This window comes from Lissotriton helveticus, chromosome 2_1 (assembly GCF_964261635.1).
Source record: "Lissotriton helveticus chromosome 2_1, aLisHel1.1, whole genome shotgun sequence".
Lineage (NCBI taxonomy): Eukaryota > Metazoa > Chordata > Amphibia > Caudata > Salamandridae > Lissotriton > Lissotriton helveticus.
In genome coordinates, this window is record NC_136059.1 from 1,287,323,550 (window position 1) to 1,287,348,128 (window position 24,579).

At 41.1% G+C, this 24,579-nt stretch overlaps 1 protein-coding gene across 1 annotated transcript in view; it reads right to left on the reverse strand.

Annotated features, from left to right (window-relative positions):
- Positions 1 to 24,579, reverse strand: part of GRID2 (glutamate ionotropic receptor delta type subunit 2) — a 2,545,914-nt gene that overhangs the window by 1,059,646 nt on the left and 1,461,689 nt on the right. Inside the window, exon 6 of the mRNA XM_078676229.1 lies at positions 5,045 to 5,218. Coding sequence (XP_078532355.1) covers positions 5,045 to 5,218 — 174 coding nt within the window. The remainder of the gene's footprint in view (positions 1 to 5,044; positions 5,219 to 24,579) is intronic.

Sequence of the window (24,579 nt, forward strand, 5' to 3'; positions counted from 1 at the left end):
TCATGGCAATGACCAGATTGCACTACCCCTATTTGCTTTTAAAAGATCTAATAGCATTAGGGATCGCCTAATACACACGCACCCCAAAGATGTTCCTAAAAGAATTTTGGGCACATTATGGGACTTACCACCCGCAGTTGGCAATCACCCCTGCGGGAACTACTCTGTCTGCCCACAAACAACACACTCTACCGAGATAGATATAGGTACTGACAGACCCAGGTTACAAAATCACGTCACTAATTGTAACAGTGAGAACCTTATTTATCTTTTGACCTGCCCCTGTTCCCGTCAATATGTGGGAATGACCACTCGCTGGGTACGAGTGCGTATGCTTGAGCATAAGAGCTCTTTCCGTTGTAAAAAAACTGTGACGCAATTAACAAGACATTTCCTTGATAAACCACATGGGGAGTCTGATTTTGTATGGACGGTCTTGGAGAAGCCCTTTATACCCTCACACGTGAAGAATGTTGCTAAATACCTGTTCCAGAGAGAGCAACGATGGGTCTTTAAACTCTCCGCTGACACCATGGGACTGAATGACCGAATACCGTGGTATTCTCTGTAGTTCCCCTCCTAATACATATGGATACACAGTACAGATGGGTGCATCATTAGTAATAAGTCCGATGGCCGTAGATTTGGCCTCTGTCTATAGTTCTTTCCATACTATGTGTACATAACAATTTTGATACCTGTGTCCCAATTACCTGATGCGTGCAATGAGATCGCTAGGTTTGATGGGACCCTCACAGTTTCTTTGATCAGGGTCTTATTTGATTTAGGTTAGGCTACTTTACATCTCATATTCATATAACATCTATTGAATAATCCCACACATGACCAGAACTACTAATATGGCCGATCCATGGTCATTTTGTAGTTTTGGAGGTTTTTCTATTTTCATTCTCTTAGTAATGTCACCCAGTGTCACTATTTAGGATTTGGAGCAAAACGGGAAATAATAACTATTGGTTCCCGAGTCAAAACAATCTACCAACTTAGTTATGGTTGCTATTACTAGGTTAAAACAGTTCACCAACTTATTTATGGTTGCTATGAGCGGAATGGCTCTAGTCCGGTGCTCCCGTACCGTCGGAACTACAGTAATGGCCGTCCTGACGTCATTCTGTAGTTCCGCGGATTGATATCGGCGCCCGGCGGTTGTCTAACAGTGCGGATGGCCACGCAGGGCTTAAATCAACATGCGGCTATCCTGGGCACATCTCTATCCAACACTGGGCTCACATACACAGATATTGAGCATAATGGACCGAATACATTGTTTTAAATACTGGGAAATAACGGGTAAGAAACGAAGGTAAAGTAGTTCCCTTTGCTGTTTTAGTACTAAACTCTACAACCTCTCCTGATCGGTGCCTCCCCCAAGTCTCAGGCGAGTTTGGTGGCACCGATGGAGAGGTGAGTGTAGTAGTGGAGTTGTTTGGGCAGCTGGCATTAGTAGGGGTCATTATTAATAACTCTATGATTCTTGCTTTTTTTCAGTAATCCAGTAGCTCTGCATTATCTTTACTTTATGATCATCTGTACTGTCTTATGGTAAATGCAGAATGTCAGTATGATAGTCAGGCGTTTTACACTTGTCTAGTGGGTGCTAGCCATACTCCAAGGTTGTCTCTCCACCATTGAGTTTACAGTTGGACAGATGTGACATAGTGAACAGGGCATATAATTAGACATTCTTAGACTCTACATGTAGGATTGAGTTTTGATGCCTTTCCCTGTTCGCATCTATCTGTTTCACAGTGCGGGCCTCGTATACCTGAGCACGGTCCAGGTGAGGTGAGGTACAGTCCCCTGTCATGTTGGGTGAGCAATTAATATAAAAAAAAATTATGAATTGTTTCTCACAGATATAAGAGAAGATGAGAGCATGTGTGTATGACTTAGTAATATGAGTGTAATATATATGTCTTTCTAGATCACGTTGAGCGTCCACTGACAAGGAGGATGAGTAATGAACTGTAGGTACAGGTTGTATCGTTCCTACTTTTATATTCTTGTTTCACTATTATTGTTTTCACACACACTTAACAGTAGCAACTATTTGAGAGCAGTGGCCCTGATGAAAGCCAAGGGAGTTATTGCCCGGTAGGCAGAAACATGTTGGCCCGATTTGCGACAGTCATTGTTCCATACTGTCGTTTGCGCTGTTCCTAATTTTTAATTAGGGGATGTGCCTGGTTTCCATTAAAGCATTTGTTTAGACGTATCACCCTATTTTAGATTCACCACTTTCTTTTGCATTGCACTGTATTCTCACCACCCTTTATGAGCCATCATAATCAGACCAACAATTGGTAGTTCCAATTTTGACTGTAGACCATACCCAGTACTCACTATGACTGTGTGGCATGAGGTCTAGATGATCGAAGGACCCGCCTGGTCACAGTGTGAACGACCAAATGATAGGACTGATCACTTGGTTTTTTTGATGGTTATTCACAAATAATATGTGTACTGGATCTGGTCCGACCAGTTTCTTCTAATTGAGTCTATGATATCACCACTCTTGTGTGTCTCACACATTTGTTTCTCTCTTCTCTGTATATATTGTTACATGGTGACTGTAGCACCAACTGACACAAAGTTAAGACTTGCCAGTTCAGCCAGCTAGTTGCTTGTCCCATAGACCTCCTAGGTTCTTGATTGTTATTCAAAGTGAGGAAGGGACCCACGTCTGGGTATACCCTGCCAACTTAGGGCAAACAAAGCAACCACAAGGAGATGATGGACGGAGAGCTTAAACTTTTCAGACACTCATCCTCCGTCACAGATCTGGGTTGAATCCTGGCTGATGAGGGATGAAACCCTGAAACCGGTCCTTGGATGCATGTTTCCCGTCCAGGGAGAACATGGCCTGACAGTTTGGGCTGGACTGTTCCCATTGGGTGCAGGGTCAAGACTGATTTACATATGGCTGAGTCCAAACTGGAACAGCATGGTGAGCAAAAAAACTATGGATTTAAGCCCAGATCTCTGTACTAGGGTGAATGTATGACATTGTTCTGCAGTCTGTCCATCAATTGTTCTTTTTGCATAGAGATAATGGTTAGTCAGAGGTAGTTGGCCTGGGTTGCCCCATCTTGAGTCTTTATTGGATACACCAATGCTGAGAAGGCCAGTAGTGATCAGAAGCACGTGTATGATCTTGATGTTTATGTGAGGTGTCTCCTTCCTCTTTTTATTAACACCGCTAGTTGCATATAGAACTGACTATATTTAGGGGTGATTTTTGAGGTTCTCACTGAGTTCAGTTAACGTTTCTCTGCTGTACCATAATAGATGAAGGGACTTATTTCACTATAGGTGAGCATTCAATGCAGGGTCATTTTGGTTGAGCCCTTGCATTTTTCATTTTGCTGACTTCTACCTTGATAAAATTCTTAAACACTGCCATTATAGGTACTATATCCAGCTAATGTAATTATTGGCCACCAGTACATGGACCATGCACAGATTCAGGACCAGATTTACTAGGAGTTAATGCAACACAGGGCAAGAAACAAAGTTGCTACACTGCGTTTTACGAAATGGAGAGAGCAGAACTGCATAATATCAGTAAAGAAATGGCACAGTTCTGATCTCTCCATGCACTGGCACACTTAGGGCATTATTACGATGTCAGCAGAGTTTCCTACTCCTGACATCGTCTCGGTCAAAGGACCAACCGACTCTCGGTCAGTGGTCCTGACCGACAAATTAGGATGAGACAAAACACTGTTCAGATGCATGCTTATAGTATACAATGGGAGCATGTATTCCGGCCGGAATACATGTTCCCATTGTAAAATATGAGGTGCAGTTCATCCCTGCACCCTGTGGCAGGCACCTCAAGGTGCCTGCCATGGGGTGCACAGATCAAGGGGGCACCACATGTGCCCCGTCGGCCTCCAACCAGACCATGGGGGCCCTGCTGGTGGCCTCAAAGTAGAGTTCCAACAGCCTTTCTGTGCCGGAAAGGTCAACACAGAAAGGCTGTCAAAACCCAACATCGTTATCCCTCGGGCAGAAAGAGACACCCTTGGTATTACTGACACCATTCTGACTGGCGGATGGGCTCTCTGAGCCTGTCGGAAGTCAGTCGGAATGACTGGTTGGATTCCTTTCCGACCGCCTCTATTGTAATGAGGCAGTCAGAACAGAATCTGACTAACACATTACGATGCTGTCGGAAACAGCATTGTAATTGGTCCTTAGTGCAGCCATTCACCAGTGGAAGCACCCTTACGCCATAGTGCAAGGGTGTCTCCGTTGTGGTCTGTATACCTTTTGTACAGGAACGGCGGCCTTCCTGTGCTAAAGCTATGCTTTCAAGCTATTTCCTCTAGATATGAGTGCTTCAAAATGCAACACACAAGCAAGGTGGAAAAATAGGAGAAATACATATATTGTTCCTTGTTATGCCAGCCTCAGGTAGGGGCAGAATTGTGGCATACATCCATGTCTACAGGTTTTTTTTTATATGGATTTGTAGCAAAAGCCATGGATGATTGCAAGGGAATGCCCATACACCACATATGGAATGCCTCCCTGATGCAAACTAACACTGCAGTGCACTGCATTCCATTACTTTATGTTACAACATAAATTACGATTTTCATTGAATTGTAAATCCAAATAGGATTATGCATCAGCTGTGCGTTAAAAAAAGTTACAGAAACCTGACACAAATCTTTGCAAAACTGGGACTTCATGCCTGCGATATTACCACTGACTTTACCACGTTTCTGTGGACATTTAAGCAGGATCAGTGTGGCAAACAGTACAATCAAATGTAACTTCAATTATGCATTAACTGCAAATTCCAATGTATGTGCACCTTTGCCAGGTGTGATAATAGTGTTTGCACATTTGGTACTTTAATGGATGCTTCCCTTGTAAGTGAGGCCTCGAACATGCATGCATCAGCGCCTGGCCTCCGGAATGTTAAAAGTGATAGCCTAACAAATTCCCATATCGCAGTTATTCCACAATTGATTGTCAGACACAGCAAGGGAGACTGGTAATCATGCAGTACCTCCATATTCTGAGAGAAGGGGTCCTTGGGATCACATATTGATGAAGATATCCGGTGGTTGCCACGGTAACAACGCTGACTCAGGTTCTGAGGGACTGGGAATGTCTGCCGAACAATTGTTAGTCTTCCAATAGACCTTCTCACAAGTTCCTGCACGTCTGCGTCATTGATCTCCTGTGATAGAAAATGAAAGCATGGGGCATGTCAAACTTAGGTGAATAGCACAAGAAGTGGGAAGGAAGGCGAGCGAGGAGGGGATGTGTTACAATTACCACAGTCATCAGAACTCATGCTTTTCAATTAACACCACAGGCCTGCTTCATAATCTTGTACAGTGCATTTGGAAAAGAGAAAAGCACTGGAGAATTCTTTAGGGTGAATTTGTGCACAATGAAATCTTGGTGTCTTTGATATTTCACATTCAAATGCTCAATAGTTCTTTTGAGCAAAATGCCTGCTGACAGCACCACACGGGTTTCCTGTCTGATCTCTTGGTATTTATATTTAGAACAAGGGAGCCATATTTAAAAATTAAGCAGCCTGGACTGGACTGCAATTTTAATACAGGGAGGACAGTGGCCGGAGTATTAACAAGCTGCCTTTTTCTGAATTCATTAAAATAATGCTTAGGTTAACATTCGTGAGGAGTTTTGCTTTTTAATGGAGGAACCCACTTCATCATTCACGGTTGGACACATTTCTGTATGCCTTGAACTATAGTAACCTGGTTACACACATGCATTTGATCGAGAATGAGCAATTTAACCATATCGGATTTACAAAATATAAAATGTATTTTAATTTAGATTCATGGAATGCATCGGAAATTACCATCTTTTGCATGGTATTACCCATGATTTTTGCCTTCTTTAACTGAACCTATATTTTTTTACCATAGGACTCTGCGCACTTTACTACTGCTAACTAGTGGTATATAGGGCCTGTAAATTAAATGCTACATGTGAGCTACAGATCTCATTGTGCCACCCACTAAACTAGCACTTTAGAACAGGTCTCCAGGCCTGTCCTTGCAGCCTGTGTGTGTAGCTTTAAACTGCCAATTCAAACTGGCAAAATAGACCATTTGCCAAGCCCAACCTCACTTTTAAGAAATTATAAGGTACCCCTATGATGGGCCCCAAATGCCCATAGGGAAGAGTACACAATATTTAAAAAGCAGGATATATATATTTCATGTTTTACATGTCATGGCAGTGAAACCTCCCTAAACATTATTTTCCATTATAATAAGGCTGGCTCTCCCATAGGAGAGTACTGCATTACATCTTAATTGTAATTCTTTTTTTATAGTGCGTACTTAGCCTGATGAGCCGTTGAAGTGCTTTTTGGAGAACAGCACACTATTCCAGAACCCAAAGGTGGATTAGTGGTGTGTTAGTAAGGAGGAAGTATAAACTGTTATTTTAGAGTGGTAGAAGGGGCAGATGTGAGTTTGCTGGTTGTATGATTAGGACAGGGAATGGATAGAGGAGGGAAGAGTTTAGAAAGGATTATTTGGGAGTTCATAGTAGTAAAAGAGGATTATGATGAGTGAGAGAGCCTGTTAGTTGGATGGACAGGATAAAGGAAGGACAGAGGAGGGAAGAGTTTATAGAGAGTTGTTTTGGAGCTTATAGTAGTAAAAGAGGATTGCGATGAGTCAGAGAGTGGAGGTAGGGGATATTGTGGAAGAGTAATAGGATGAGTCATAGAATAGTGCGTTGATGAGATTTGGGGAGATTAGGTATTGTTTTTGTCCTCTGCAGTGTGATGAAATATATGAATGTATAGATACAGATCCACACATAAGAGGTATACAGACACAGAGATTTTACGATGATAAGCATAGAGAAAAAAATCAGGAGATATAAAATTGCACTGGATAAAGTTCCATATGTACATATATTGATAAATATTTACAAACTCAGGCATTCAGTTTTTGGGTTCACTGATAGAACATCTAACACACAAATAACGTGTGGACAGAATATTGTGTCAAAAATATCGAGGACAAGAATATCAAGTAGGTAAGTGAAAATAGATAGGTATAAATTTACTATTCTTAACTCCATATCCAGGTACCTCGAAGATTTATATATTGTCAAAGTACATATATGTGGAGTTATATATAGTAAAACTTTACTTACCCATAATATCCATGTCCTCGATATTTTTGACATGATATTCTGTCCCACGATATTTGTGTTTTCAATATTTTGTCCACACACCCAGTTTTTGATGTAAAATATTTTTTTTTAATTTGAGTTAATATTATGTTTTTGTTTACATTTGTCCCTCCATATTTCAATTGTGAAATACTTATGGATACAATTGCTACAATCATATTTACACATCGTGAAAGACATGTGTTGTTATAGGAAAGTAAACCCATAAGTACACATTTATCGTCTTATGTTATTGATGTATTGATCTACTTATATATGGATATAATTATAGTTATACATATATGTGTGCATCTATATAATTTTGGTATTAATTATGTTTTTTAATTATATTTGTGTATTTATGTATTTATTTGTATTCCTCTAGTAAGTGTAAAAAAATATTATAAAGGGATACATACATACCCAAATCATAACTACTTATATTGCTTCGCTTCAGTTTGGGTGCAGCTAGAACCATCCTTCAAGGGCTCATTCTAAAAGTAATTTAAAATCCAGCCTAATGGACAAGTCCGTTTTTATGTCACTATTTTAGAAATTACACTTTTAGATAATTGCCATTTCCATGCTTAGGCCAAGTGTGCCTTTCTGCCAGTATCCAGTGCAACCTGACTGTTAATGGTTCTCCTGTGGTGTCATGCGTGTTGCTTACAGACAGTGGACAATTGGCTTGGTTGTGATGAGATGTTTTTCTTCCTTGAACAGGTTGGGTTGGGGTTGTGGCCTGACCCTTCCAGAGCTTTAAAGGGTGCTTTCACTGTCACCTGCAGATGTAGTTCACACCTAGGCCTGTCTCCATTTTTCTTCCGTTAGCTTGAGTCTAAACTACTGGGAGGAGAGAGCTGCACCAGAACTGGTTTAGAACGACTATTTTCATCTCCACACCTCTGGATGAGCAGAGGGTGCTTTGATCACAGGAGTGTTCTGCCATGTTGGTTTTGGGAAACGAAGGGTACGGGGGATAGTTTACATTTTAACACACCGAACATGCTGCAAAAGAGGTTAGGGAAAAAAGAAGGGGTTTTCATCCAGAAGACGCCAGGTATGGACGTATGAATACAGTTATCAACAAGAGAAAACAACCTGGCAATCGATTTTTGAACCGCTATTCATTTGAGTGGACCAAAGCTAAGACTCATCAGTTCTTAAGCTTTAAGTGTCATAATCACATCCTTTTTTATCATGTTTGACACATATGTATAATCATTTGTTATATGTCAGAGTAAAATACACTCTATAACTTTAGCTCTTTAACTCTGACATGTGACAAATGATTATACGAATGTGTCAAACATGATAAAAAGGATGTGATTATGACACTTAAAACTTAGGAACTGAGGAGTCTTAGCTTTGGTCCACTCAAATAAATAGCGGTTCAAAAATGGATTGCCAGGTTGTTTCCTCTTGTTGATAACTGCAAAAGAGTTTAGGGTCACCCCTGGAAACTTTTATCTCATTGGAAAAAGAGTGGGCACGACTTTCCCCCACTCTCAGGCTGCCCCGGTATAAAGGTGGTACACTCGGTACCCTCCTCAGAATACTCGTAGCCTGTGGAGAATCAGAAATGGACAACCCTGCTGTCTGCAGAACCTGAAGGAAGACTGGGCCTGATTACTTTGAACCCAGAACCCCAGACGTGATTACAAGGGTTAGTTGGCTGACATCCTGTTTCAGTGACAGGAACCCAACAAGCTTCCAGAAGTCTCTCTCCATGCAACTGCCCAAGTGCCCAAGTGACCAGTTCCTACTGGACCTGCCTTGGACTTAGCTTCTGGTTTCTGTTGGAGTCCTAAGTTCCTAACCCCTAAGTGGTGCCTCCAAATTCCTGGCCTCTTGGCTGGTGTTAGAGTGTACTCCTCCTGACAAAACTGCAAAAGTCAGGACTTTGAAACTTGTTCCAATTTTTTTTCTAGAAAATAGTTGGAGATCCGGACAGCCAAATCTACCAATGTCAAATCAAAGGTAACATTTAACTTGCTGGCTTGCAGAGATCTGACTTCTAGATTTTTTAATTCACTTTTTTAAGTCAAAATGTAGAGAGTTTCATTGGGACCTACTCCGAGCAGTATTTCATCAACATCAAAGGTTTCCTGGCCACAGATTTTGAACTTCTCCTCTTGAACCACACCAGGACCACACTCATCAGCAACCCTTCATCATCGAGTCCTGCTTCAGAATTAGTTTGCCCCCCATGACGACTCGTCACCTAACAGGTTTTTAAGTGAGAAGGTAAACAACTGCGCCTTGAGACCCTCACGGATGAGGAGTTGCGCTTTATAAGTCATTGATTGAATGATTGATTGAACATTCCACTGGAACAAACTTGTTCCCTGTATCTGACATGCTTCATTGCAGTGGTCTTATCTTTTGATTTTGACTTGTGCTTTTTTAAGCTATTTTTGTTTCAAACTTAAAATATTAAAATCTCTTAATCTACTTATCGAATTTTTGTCATTTTGGTGTAGTATTGTTTATTAAAATATTCTCTATTTTTCTAAATTGGTTTGGGATTTCTCATGTGTTGTATTTTTACTTTACTCCTGTTTGAGTACTGCATAAATACTTTACACATTACCTGCAAGTTAAGCCTGACTGCTTTGTGCTAAGTTACCAGAGGCTTAAGCACAGGTTTATTGAGTTACTTTAGTGGTTCAACCTGACAAACGTTGTGGTTATCATTTGAGGTGAGTTCTCACACCCTTCAATTAATGCTCCAATTTCTTACAGATTGTAAAATTAGGGGTATGTAGATATTGGGCTCAGCTTTTGCCCACTTGGACTCTATTATAGAAACCCCTTGCTGTTGATTCTGATCCCTTTAAAGCATAGCAGGTAAACATTAACCTGCAAATTTATTGCGTTCATGCATTTTTACCGTATTTTCATTCTTGTTTTCAAGTAGTTGTGCTTACCTATCTGTCCTTTACAACCAGCCCAAAAATTGTCATTGGCATCCACATAGCATGATGTGTGGCTTGTTTGTAGACTACCATACATGAATGCAACTGACCAGTGAACACTGCTCCTTAAAATAATTTTTTATAGAATGGTCAATTTAGGAAAGACATGTATCAGGTGTTATCATATTGTATAACCATTTTGTATGGAATTACAACATTTTGTTTGTGGTTTCCCAACTGTTTTTCCTCATGTGATTTTTCTTGGCTTTAAGACACTTTGCACTTTACCATTACTAAACAGTAGTAAAGAGCCTGTGTTTCACACCTAAAATATGCACTGTGCAATCGGAGCTCCCCGTTTGACCTATTTAACTTCCCTATAGGATCATTTTAGACAGTGCCTAAAAATAATCTCATGCAAGGTTAAAAGTCATATTTTGGCTGCAGTGTATATTAATACCAATGCCTATTTTTATGCAGTAATAACGTGTGCCTCGAACGCCCATAATGCATGGTGCCTAAAATGAGCGGCACACTCCATTTAAAAAGAGTGTCCTCACTGGGGCTGAAGCGTTACAAGCTATTTTACAGTGTAGAGTCAGTTACAATATCCTTGGGACATGCCTGCTTAAAGTATTTAATTCAAGTACAAGTACAACAAGTCTTTATTCGGTATGCAAGAAACCATAACAGAAACATACAAGTTAATACAAACAGTTATAAAATAATGAATAGTTAAAATCATAATTCCTGCAATGCAATTCATCTTCTAAAATTTGCAACATCTTTAAAAAGAACCAAAAGTTTCTATCCAAAGGCCAGGTGAATGATACAGCCCTACGCTGGATATACCTTTCTCACCTATACTCAACGCTCCATTAATTTCCTACAGTACTGCAGATTTGAAGTAAGAACATAGTGACTCCCGAGGAGCTGTACATACAGTAAAGCCATTTCGTAATGCTAGAGTCCTTTAAAAATGGTTTAAGAAATTGAATAACATACATTTAGTAATCTTTGCAACTAAACAGAGAATGTTGCAAAGACTGAGAAGAAGTCCCATCTCAAGGGCAGACAGGCAAACTGAGTTTCCATTGATGAGCATCCCCTAAAACTATAACAATCTCCACACAGTGCCATCTCTAAAATGAAAAAGGAGCTATTTTTCCCATTTTGCCAGCTGCAAGGCGAGGTAAGGTTCTAGGGATGGAGATGCCAAGGTGATAAAATAATTCTTCACAGACATTTTTGTACACTCCCAGTCCAAACGCTGGTTTAGATTGTACACCCAGAAGCTGTTCTTCACTAACAATGTATCTAATTTGGTTGAGTACACTAAGATCATTGAGAGATCTGTGCACATAATTCAACCAGGAGATAGAAAAGCCTATGACAAGTTGAAGGCAATCTAATAACACTTACCTGTTAAAACTGGCCTTGGTGTTGGTCCATATGTTAACCCACAAGAGTAGTGGACCCAGCCTCACTATGTATGAAATGTATGGTAAGTTCAATGATAAAACATGAACTCGATTGCGAACGTTCACGAGTTGCCTACAGATACGTTTTTTTTCTATCAGTAGAGTCACTGGATTTTGGTAGCCCCAGATCCCTGCACCGTACACAGCCAGTGGAATACACTGATGGTTCTAAATTTTTTATAAAAGGTGCAGTTGAGCCCTTAAAAGTTGAGTGTCTGAGATTTAGGTTGGCCCCGGCTGCCCTGCTCAGCTTTATGTGTGAAATAATAGGCTGGGGCTGCCAAGAACCACCTGAGTTCAAAGTAACCCCAAGATAATGTTAATTGCTCACATTACGCATGGACCTATCCTTAACTGATATGGGGGCCATTTTCTTCTTCTTAGGCCCATACGCCATAATATGGGATATCCAAAATTAAGAAAAACCAAAGGAAATGATGGACGGAGCGTTGACAATACAAGCACTCACCCCAGTCATCTGATCTGGGTTTAATCCATCACCGTTCTTTAGCCCACTCTGCCACCCCAGTTCAGACATGGCCATATGCAAATCAGTCTGACCCTGTGCCTCATGGGAACAGTCCAGCCCGAACTGCCAAGCCATGCCTTCCCTGGACCGGAAATGAGCTACCGAGGACCGGGTTCTGGCATTTCAGCCTTCTTCAGCCCGGCTTGCTTGAATCCAGGGGCAAAGTGAGCAAGGGACTCACGTCTGAGCATACCCTGCCAACTTATGGCGAACAAAGAAAAACCAAAGGAAATGATTGACGGAGCGTTGACAATACAAGCACTCACCCCCAGTCAACTGATCTGGGTTTAATCCATCACCATTCTTTAGCCCACTCTGCCACCCCAGTTCAGACATGGTCATATGCAAATCAGTCTGACCCCGTGCCTCATGGGAACAGTCCAGCCCGATTGCCAAGCCATGCCTTCCCTGGACCGGAAACAAGCTACCGAGGACCGGTTTCTGGCATTTCAGCCGTCTTCAGCCCGGCTTGCTTGAATCCAGTGGCAAAGTGAGCAAGGGACTCACGTCTGAGCATACCCTGCCAACTTATGGCGAACAAAGAAAAACCAAAGGAAATGATGGACGGAGCGTTGACAATACAAGCACTCACCCCCAGTCAACTGATCTGGGTTTAATCCATCACCGTTCTTGCTACCCTGTGGTAGCTTGACACAAAGTAGTCAAGCTTAACTTAGAAGCAATGTCATCATCCTCAAAGCTTTATTTCGATATACAGGATATCATAAAAGCACATAAAAATATAAAATCACAGTTCATACCAATACATTTTTGACAAAAGTTACAATAAAATTCAGTTATGTTATAATAAATAATTTAAAAATATAATAAACATTAGCAGCTTTGTAAGGATTTATAAATATAAAAAAGAATCAACCAGAAGTTGGATCATCAAGTAGCCTTAAGCCTAATCAACCGGGCCCAGCTCAGAAATTTGGCCACCCCACACACTATGGTGGTGCTAACCTGCCATAAGAATTCTTAGTGCAGCGGAGTGGTCCCTGGTTCCAAGCAATAGGCACACCGGTTTAAGCCACTTTAGTCTAGGTTTAGCATAGGCTGGGCATACAAAGAAGACATGCGGGATATTTTCAATGGTGCCTTCACAAAAGGGGCAGTCAGAAGGGGTTTGGTGCGGGGGCTTCCACTTACTAGTACGGTCACGGAGGGGAAATGTTCCCAGCCTAAACTGGATAAAGAGGGATCTATCTCTTGGTTTCTTGATAAAATCTAGGTAGGGCTCCAGACGAGGCTTTGGTTTATGCTGATAAAATGCCTCAGTCAGCCTACCTAGATTTGGGTCCCTCTGTTCTTGGTTATCAACCCATGACCAATAAGCTCGCTTGATTTCGGCCTTCGGTAGCGATGCCCCAGGCTCCCACTCTGTTGGTAGGCCCGTTACAAGTAAGAGCTTTTTTATGTTTCTAATCCAACTAATCTTGTGGGCACCACAAAGACTCATAACCTCTCTTAAACCATCTACGTACCTTGAGAGCTCCGGGGTCCTCCATAGCCGAATAGAAGCAATGTGTAAAGTGTGTTTGACCAACTCACAAATTCTAGGACTCTGTGCACTTTTTCCCTGCTGATCAGTGGTAAAGTGTGCTCCCCCTTGAGGCATGCACCTGATTTAATTTAATTGTGCTTCGCTAATATATGGTACTACATGTCATCAGGCCTGTAAATTGAATGCTACTGGTGGGCTGCCACACTCGTTGTGCCACCCACTAACATATCTTTATAAAAAAAACATGTAGCCTCAAAAAAAAATCACATAAATTAACAATGCTCTCAAAGGGCAACTGCAAAGTTCCACGGAGAACATTTGTCAATAGTGTCTCTGCTCCCATGCCCTGGATTAAGCTGCAGTTTTAGTGATTCCATGTTATCTACACTCCAACTAGTTCCCTGGAGTATGGCCACTTGTGGGTAAAATATCTTAGCCTCGAATGAGAAGATATTAGCAAATAACCACAATTTCATGAAGCAGAGATGTTTTGATTAAAGTAAAAGGTTACGTTCTTGACAAAAAGCCCCAGACACATTAGCTAACGAGGAGGAGCACCACTAATTTGCTCAGAAATATGCCACTTGTAAAAAATATTATTGTTCCCCGTTGTCAGGGTGAATATTCGATGATCCATTTTCCTGTGCAATTAGAGTTTCTAGGCCAGTTGCTAGCATGTGGGAGACATGATTAGGGAACTCCATCGATCTCCCAGCAGTCCCTTTCCCCTCAAGAGGTCACGCTCGTTTTCAGTGAGAAGATTGCCTGTTCGCAATGACCACTTTCCGGAAAACAGGCTTTGAAATATATGAGTAAAAAACTCAGCATCGTATTTGTGCAAATAAGCAATAGTGTTATAATGAAAAGATGGAAAATTGATGGACAGAATAAGTTTGAGGCGACAATATAGCGATTCATGAAACGTGGTCGGTCAGTGAAGCCAGTGAGAAAACTTAGAGTTGCATTTCCCAAACTGAGGTGTGTGCAATTTTGTACAACATTGTTCACTGATATTCCAAAAATCCATAACCATTATCAAGAAAATAAGTTTCATCTCATGACCACTTGTGGAAAGCAACGACTGCATTTGTGAAAGGCGTTTCGTAATTATTGGCGAATGGAGCTTATTTATGTAAACAAAAGCGATTTGTGACCGCAGTAGACGTCCTTTCTCATGCTGACCTATTACTCCAGCAAAGAGCTAAAGTGAGTCACTTTTTAGGGCGGGTACAAAATGGATATACCCCGGATTTCATTAAAAAAGGATTTCGCTCTAAGCCAACATGTTTTCCCTGTATAGAATCTTTTTTTAAGTTGTCTGTGATATTGCTTACTTTCAGCTTGAAATAAAGAACAAAGATGGAAAGTGAATTAAGAGTATGGGGAAAACAGAGATGAAAGATATAAAAAGAAAGCAAGAGGAAGGTGGAACGAAAGAGAAAGAAAGAGAAAGAGAAAGAAATAGGAAGAGAAAGAACAAAAGAAAAAAGAAAAAGAAAGCGAAATTATTATGGTAAAATAGAAAGTAGATTCAAATGGAAAGGATAGGACTAGATTATATGTTAAGGGAATAGATAACCAAGGAAGGTGAAAAGGCAGATTAAGAAAGGATAGGAGTAGGGGGGTATGGTGTACTTGAGAAAGGCAACAGGTGAGAAAAAGTATGGGATGAAACAGGAAGCAAGAAATTGATGTATTAGTGTCATGAAAGGCCTTCTCCGAAAGAGAGACATAGGGGTATATTATCAAGGGGGTTTATCTCCGCTTTTTTGGCTTTAAAAGCCAAGAAAGCGGAGATAAAATTATCTCCCTATTACCTAGCTGTCGCTAACACCAGTTAGCGACAGCTAGTAGGAGATAGTGACCATCTTGGGCCCCGCTTTGCATGTCAGTCAAATTTATCACTAATGACATGCAAAGTGGGCGTGCCAAGATGTTAGCGACTGGAAACAGTCGCTAACATCGCTATCTCCTATTACCAACTTTTGGAGATATTCGCGCTAAGCACGAATATCTCCAAAAGCTAACACCTGCCCCTGAGCAGTTCTTAGCCATGTTATCCAATGGTAGGTGGATAACATGGCTAAGAGCATTAGCTCGGTAATGCATGAATATCGCTGACGTTTCAGCGATATTCATGCATTTCTGCCGATTTTTATCGCTTAGGAGATAAACCTTGATAATAGCAAGGTTCCTAAGCGATAAAAATCGCCGCAGCTCGGCGATAAAAATATTGCCGCTAAGCCAACATAGCGATAATTATCGCTAGTTGTTGGTAATATGCCCCATAATTCGTGCAGAAATAACAGGTTGGTAGATATGAAGGTAAGGGGCATTAATCGAGATGAAAGAAAAAGGATTCATGTAAGAGAAGCTGGCGAAATGGAGGTAAGAAGAAATTAAAAATCCATTCAGCCGTGGTCAAGGGAGAAAGACCGAAGTGAGAGGGAAACTGAGAGACTTCCGTGTCGGTGACATTGCTGCAGATGGGTGTATGAACCTGAATCAAGATTTGGCCCTCTAAGAAGATAGTTCTAGAGATATTATGCTTAAATGGGCTATTATGATGGCCTTATCTTGGAATATTGTAGGCAATCTATGAAATATGTTGACCAGGTGATAGTGTGCCCCCCCCTAGCATTATTGTGGGCAATATATATATTATAAAGGTCTTATGTTTAATTATATTACGGTCATTCAGGTCAATAATGTGGCACTGGCATAAAGTGTCCCTCGTTGGCATGTTGGGGGAATTGAAAACAACATGCTGGCCGTCCCAGGTATGATATGGTCCCAGGAGAAGGTAGTTCTATTAGGCATTGGAAATAGGTAGGCCATCCCAGGTGTGAAGGTCACCACTCTTAACATATGTTGCCCATCTCTGATTTATACTGACATCCTGGCATAAGGTGGGTATCCATTACATCTGGTGTACTGCAGCCAGCATGTGATGTACAAACATTGCATTTGTTTGTAATACATGGGTAGGTGAGGCAGAGTATAATGGTGTGGTGGTAGTAATACAGTTACATACTTGATGAACATGTTAAGCTAATCTTTATGAACTGGACACCCAGGCTGCAGTGGCAGGCCTGGGGACATGTTTTATAGTGCTACTTTAGTGGGTGGCACAATAAGTGCTGCAGATCAACCAGTGCAAAAACAACAGTTGATGGACAGAATGCAGAACAATGTCATACATTCACCCCAGTACAGAGCTAGTAGCATCTCATTTACAGGCACTGGGTACATGGTGTACCATCTACTAGAGACTTACAAGTAATTTAAAGTTCCCAATTCGGGTGTGCAAATTCTAACATGTTTAGAGAAGAAGGCACAAGCACTTTACCACTGCAGGAGGTAAAGTGAGGCTACATTAAGAGGGAATTCCCCTCTTCCCTTTTCCAATGCTTGGAGAAGGTGGTAAATGGGATTGAGGGAATCTGTCTGGGTCGGGAGCAGGGACAGGATTTGTGGGGACTAAGGAGGTGGCACAGCAGAGCAGTCCTATGTTGTAACTTCCACTGTGGCTCAGGAGAAGTGAGAACAAATACTGCAGTTGCAGGGAGTCCAAACAGCTCTTACCACAGGTCCTTCCTTGTCAGGTGACTCCAGGCCTGGGATTACTGGTCATAGTAGTTGCGGGAACAGACGCAGACAAAGTTGGAATGGATGGGAATATCTCTTAACTTATCATTGTTTGAAGTCCCTTTTAGTGCATCCGTTTGCAGGATGTGTCTTGCTGGCCCCACTCAATCCCTTTCTCTGCCCTATTTTTTTTACCAGTCTAGATAGCCCTAATTATAGAGCAGATTATCAATTTTAGATTGTCTCTGCATTTATTTATTTTATTAATGATGTTTTGCAATCGCTAAGCATTAAATATATGTTGTTTTATTCACAGATGCCTCACATGCTCAGCATGGTAAAACACAGTCAATTCAGGCCCCAGCTGAATCATACAAAATGTATGGAAGGGAAATCAAGTACAAGCCCCTCCAAATAGTCACAAGATCATTATCAGTCATTGTAAATAACCCCTGCATCAAATCCTCCCACGCACTGCCTCAGGTTTTGCAACATTTGTTATTCGTGGATTTTTTTTTGAAATATAGATTTCCTACAAACAGGGTAGCACCTGGCATCAGCTGTGTACAGTATAATATTCTGCATTTCCGGTCGATTTGCCCCTAACGTACCATAGATAATGGTTTCGTTCAGCTTAAGATGCCGTCTTTTCATTTATTGTGCATCATCTCACCATTCGGAATGGTAACAAAAACATGTAAAGTGAAACGCAACTCCCGTGTGTATGTGTCTTTTTTAAAATGCAAAAACACACTTTTCCAGTAACAAAACAGTTATACCATTAAAGCAAATTCTGACTTGTTGCTGTGACATCACCTTGACTGTGAAAGCTCTAAAGGGAAGATAGAAATGTTGTACTACCGCTGTTTCTATAAGGCATGGTTGCATCTTAACACATGGGCAGTGATTGTCAGTGGGCCAGTACTGGGCGAGGTATTTACTTTGCCCAGTAAATACCTCAGGGCACCACAGACACTCTCCTGGTGCTGGAAAGTCCTCCTATTTTGAGTTTTCCTCTTGAAAATGAGGACTCATAATTTCTGTGTTCACAGGAAAATGAATTTACAGGTCGACTTGTAATCAGGGTCTGTGTCGTTTGGCAGAGACCGGTAATGTGCTGTGTAGATATGTGTGCCTTTTGTTCTGAGTGCTGAGTTCTGAGTTACAGCTTGAGTTAACTTGATTTAGATTGGAAAATTACTTGAACGCTTCACAGAAGACATTGTTAAGTATACCCAATCTATTTATTAAGAAGAGACTGATTCTGATTTCGTTTGACAGCTGTTATCCTGCCTGCTATGGGGTCCAAACAAATTGACGTTAATCCTTTTCTACAATCAGAAATTACACTGACAAGGTCCACAAAGCATAAAGGTGGAAGTAAAGTGCTTTTCATCGTCTCTCTCATAAAGATCAGCGAAATGCCAAAAAGCTGCTTTCACAGATTTCAGTGGTTTCCCAACAAGGATGTTTTGTGCAGAGCTGTACCTATTATTACTGATATCTTTATTAAGGAACCATAGGGCTCTAAGGACTTAGGGCCAGAGTATGTCTTTGGTGGTGCAGTTCCGGCTTTGCGTTTGCACACAACAGCCAATGCCATGCATGGTCCACCCGCCAGATTATGAGTTCAGCTCGTGTCTGGCGGGCTTTTCTTTTGTAATTCCCATGGCCGTGCCCTGACAACGGGCCTGCAATGGGAACGCAAAAGAAGTTCCAACACAGCATGGATTGTAAAGTCACATTTTGTGCCCCCCTGAATGCATCCCCATGGCTGCAGGGGCATGGGGTCCCTGTAGGGCCCTCTTTGTTTCCACATCGCCATGGCGCGCTCACCTCCAAGAAAAGGCTGGGTGGGGGACTTATAGTACTCTCAGTGGACTGTGGCAGTCCCGCCTTGCATATTGGATACTCATGTCCACTGCCCGCATCGGAATAGTGCAACCGCAGGACTGCCACTGCTGCGCCATCGTGAGTCTGGCAGTCTAAGACCCCCAAACTCATAATCTGCCCCTAAATAATCAATAGATCACCCTAGTCAAGTGCCCAAACATACTGTACACACCCCACTCTTCTTAATAAGTGCCTGTCATACAGCTTACACTGTCTTAAGTAAAACTGTGCATTTGTTGGACAACATAACAGAACTGTGCAAGATTGATCCCCTGCACACTGTCCGAATATGTTGGCCGAAGTCCTGCTAGCTCGCAGTGCACCATCTGCACCATCTGCACCAGCAACCTTACACGGTAACACATGGATGTGCAACATCGGAACATGACAACCCCTTTCTCCCGAAGGAAATCGTGGTAACAGATCTAGAACCCTTTCGCTTAGTTACTTATGCATACCTAAAGAGAAGCAGAAGTAATTCCCAGTAAAGTGTTTCAATATTTGTTGAAGCATGGTGATTCTTGAGTAAAATACTCGTGCTGCAATAACCAATAGAAGGGAGCAGAATAATGATATTAGCATTACGAAAATTGTGAAAAAGATCAACGGTTCAACCATTTTGCTGATTACAGAAAAGATATGCTTGCATACAAGTACTGTAATATATTGTACTGCTACCTAGCACATCCTAACCTATTACGTCTAGGGTGAGTGAGTCTGCCAAATCCCTGTAGGGTGATCTAACTTCTCTTTACCTGTGGGTTACTATCATCAAGCTGCTCGTCTTGGTGTAGAGCTGAACAGCAACCCTCACATGAGGTAAACAGGAAACAGCTCAGCGAAATATTCTTTGTCTATACAAAGCCTTGATGGCGTGTATATATAATAACCTCACCCATATGAACATGCCGAAGCCCCAGTGAGGCTGCTATTGTTTAGTCTGTTGTAATAGCTCTGTTGCTGAGCGGCCAAAACAAATAACATCTTGCACGATGAACTTCGCCCTTCTACAGAAAGTTCAAGGGGTTTTAATAGAGTGCCTATGAAGTAGTAGTGTAAGCAAAACTGAGTTTGAAGAATATAATCCTGCATGTGCATGCAAATGACTGTGTGTCAAATGTCAGTGTGTTTAGGGAGAGAAGGCAACTTAAGAACGTGAGCATGTAAACTGGTGTTTCTTAACCAGGCCTGGAGTAACCATGTCACATGCCAAACAGTTTGTAGCAAATCAATAGATCAAGCCATCTTTACTCAATAGTGTTACAGAGTGGCAAAGCTGGGAAGGCTTAGGCCACCTCCAGTCACATACCTGATGCATTTGGTCACAATGTATGTGGCATTACATACGAGCTGCCAGAATATAGCAATTACCTAATTTTCACACCTCTGCGAGGTGATTATTGTTAGCCCATCTACAGAATTTCACTGGGGAAATAAGCACTTGTCTTATAGATGTCTGAAAACATTAAAGGCAACTGAAAATGTCTTCAGTACTCCTTAGCCACAAAATAAGGTCTCTGATATTGGTTATCACGCAGAAGGTGGAGCATTCAGAAATGCTCAGTAATCATTCTGGTGAATGCTCACAACTTGATGGTTTTGGTAAATGCAGTCCACTGCTTTATCCAGAATGGGACCATGTGGGAACTACACTAGTTATGAATATTGACTCTGAAATGACCACACATAATCTATCATCAGCTTCTGGAAGCTTAATAATTCTGAATTCCAGAAAAGAGTTATCTTTTATATGTTCTGTTTATTGTACTGTTTCTCCAAGTTCTCTAGTCATCCTTGCTTTAGAATTGTTTGTGTCAATAGTATTGTTTTTAAATGGTTCACTGTACAATGAACTATTTTTACTGCAGGCCATGAGGCTAACTGGATCCTGGATGCCACTCCTTGGATTACATTTGCAGAACCGTAGATCGTCATGATGACATTAGAAAATAGTCAAGAAACATCTTGTGGCAGATGTACCTTTGTCTCTGTAGGAAACCATGTCCCTTTTAGACTCTGTTCTCAAATCTCTATTTATTTTCGTCTCTTAGATTGTGCATCATTTATAGAATTTCCCAAGTTCATGGATCTCTAATCTGTGCTGTAAAATGTGTTGCTTTGTAAACAAGGACCATGACATGCACTTAGAAAGTGTCCCCGGTATTTTACAGGTGATCAGAGTTAAAAGCTTAATTTATTCTCTCTGTGCATGCCCACAGATGTGAACTATAAGGAGGAGAAACATGATGTTCAAGGGCTAAATCCAATAGTGTATAATGCAAATGAAATTGAACCAAAAATTGGCTAAAAATCAGTCAAAAAATGACCAATTTTTGGGAAATGTAAATATTGACTTGGCCGAATAGTACAGGTAATATGATGAAGAGGTGGGAAACCACACATTGGGACTTTGTGCCCTAGGATACCACAAACCTTCGACTCTCATTGCCTCAGGTAGCTAGGAGGATGGATGCAGTAAGCCGTTCCTTCCTGTCTGCAGTGCTCTAAATTGCACTTCATTTCCCACAAGTCTGGACATGCGTTGGGCATACATGAGCAGTGCCCAGGTGAAGACCAGGCAAAGAGTGGGTCCATCCACGCCTGTCATATCCAATCAAGGCTGGGAAAGGGACACCCCTCTGATTTTGGGCTTTTCCTAACACAAGGCTCTGCACATCTGTTAGATAGAAGTGAGGGAAAAAACTCAGCAGGACTCTGATAAGGTGACTACGACCTCGGGTTCAATTACCAACCATTTATCTGGGGCCATGGGTATGATTAATGATGAAATAGCAGACGTGGTAGGAGCGACTTGTCACTGCTGAACGGTTGGTAAACAATGCTATATGAAATTTTTCTTCTGAATCCTTGTAAAGTGGAGGGGGTGACAGGGTCTGCTCCTCAGCAAACGTCTGAGACCAACCTAGAAACAATTAACCTCTTTTCCAATCCTTGTGTATCACACCCCCTCTGAATGTGAGGGGATGGAAGAATCTGTCCTTCCCGCTAAAAGGAGGAAACTGCAACCCAGACCCCAAAGTACAAAAACAATATCACTTGACTTTGGTCAAGCGCAGGGCATTCCTGGATTAGGACCTAAAAAGGTTGTCTCGAACCCTGCTGATCAAAGGGGCATTGAATGTGACTCACTTGCAAAGATGGCTTTACATAAACTCAATTCACTTGAGTGTTTTGTTAAAACATGTTTAGACACCATGAGGAGTAAAATTGAAGACATTGACTCCACATTAAAGAATGCTTTGTTTTTCTCTAAGACATTGGTTGACTCTAATGGGTATGACTGTGATTTTCAAAATAAGAGGTCTTCAGGCTCGTCTTAAGTTCATCAGAAAAGAGGGGTACTATAAATAGCAAAACACCTCAGGAAAGGACTCCAGAAGATCATGTTTTAACACATTCTATGCGTCTTAGTAAAGAGGTGGAAGAGAGAACTTTAGAGGGTCAACATAGATCGCATTTAGTCTCTGATCAGAGCCTTCATTTGGGTGCAAAATATATAATACATTTACCCCCTGTCTTATTCCCTACGTCTTAAAAGGCGCTCCTCCTTGTACTATGTCACAGCAGAAATCCTCGGTGGACTTGGAAAAATAAGACAGTTCATTGGTTCTCGCAAAGGGTCAGTTATGCGCAGGTCTTATAAAATGAAATAATCATGGTAAGGAGGGATAAGTGGCTAGGCAAGATAAAGAAAACAACTAAAGGGGATTCTTTTGCTGTCAATTCCATTCCCCTTATTTTGTAAAGTTCCTGTTAAAATGACTTTCTTTAAATCATTGTCTTAATATTTCCATGGAAGACAAGACGGAGGTTGTACCACTGGGCTTTTTTTATAGACCTTGTCATACAGTGAAGTTGCATGACAAGTATTCACCCAATGCCAGAATCAATTGCCTTCCACAATTTGAGGAGGTGCGAAGCAGTAATAGTTTTTCTCTCCTGGAATCCATCAGTGATATAGATTGACATTTAAAGTTGGTAACAACAGGCCATATACACAATGAGGAATGCCATACTAATAGTTCTGGTGTACAATGTATGAGTAATATGGCTTTTGACCCTGGAGTAGTAAGCAAATCATGTATGATTTCTACTAGTAATTCTACAAAGAACACAATAGTTTCGTCGAATTTGGCAGGAAATCACTGGGAAAACTAGCTCAATAGACTGGCAGACATATGTGGAATCAGCCCAGATATTCTTCTTACAAGAAACCTGGTCCACGGACCAGGTGTTTATACAAACACCCTTCAGTGGTAGGCAGAGCAAAAGGTGGCCGCCTAATTATAGTTGCAGCCTTATTTCCTGGCTTAATTTCTAAGATATTTATACAGATGCTCCTTTTTACCAATTTATATTATTGACACTAAAGGGCACTACTGATTTTCTTATCATTCATTTTTCTAATAATATTTTTGATTATACTCAATTTGAGGAGGTTCTTGCTCTAGAAAGGATTTATATATTTTTATACATAAAGACACATGGGACTCTTTTATAATTTGTGATGGCAAACATTAATATTACCATATATGTCTACCCAGCTAAGGAAGTACATGGAGTTATTGATGTTAAAGGCGATGGACTTGTTCATTTGGGCATAATGGTTATGAGGAATCCTTAAACTACATGAAAGCCAAAGGTATTGTGAACATTGTAGAGCTGAGTCCCACTCTCTCATTAACTCCTCTCCCAATATTTTTGGTAGGGGTGCTATAACAATAATAGATCATATCATCTCCTCATCAAACCCATTAATTACTTATGTTGAGATTTGAGTTGAAGAAAATTGTACTAGTGACCATAATCCCTGGATACTAACATTGCAGGGTCTATTATGCCAGGATCCCAGAGCACCGAGTGTTCAGAATACCAAAATAAATGGGAACAGGATCCAATGGGCAGGGGATAGTGAGGATGATTTTCCAGGTACTATAGTTACCATTTGTAATTGGGATATAATGACCTGTTTAGACCCGGCTACAGATGATCATTCTGTAAAACAAGCTTGTGTAAATATATTGAGAGCAATTAACTCCTTGCTAATGAAACCAGGACAAAGTAACACCTGAGGTCCCAAAGGAGACATGCACAACTGACAACAGAACATTGAGAATGGCCCCACCATACAAAACTAATGTATAGGGTCAACATTAAATTATTAGGATTAAAATATAAACATGTATTTTCAGCTCGGGAAAAAAAATTACAAGATGAAGCTTGGTCTATATTGTTGCAGGCTGCTGATACCCATACAGACTAAGGTTTATTTAAAGTTAAGGAAGTCACTTTAACTCTAAAAAAAGCTCCAAAGAAAAGGCTACTGACTCAGAATGTGTCCCAGTGGACATATATAGAAATGTTGCTAAACTCTCATCTCCATTTCTAACCCTGGTTTCACATGTGGCAGGTATAAGACGTAACCAGTCGCTC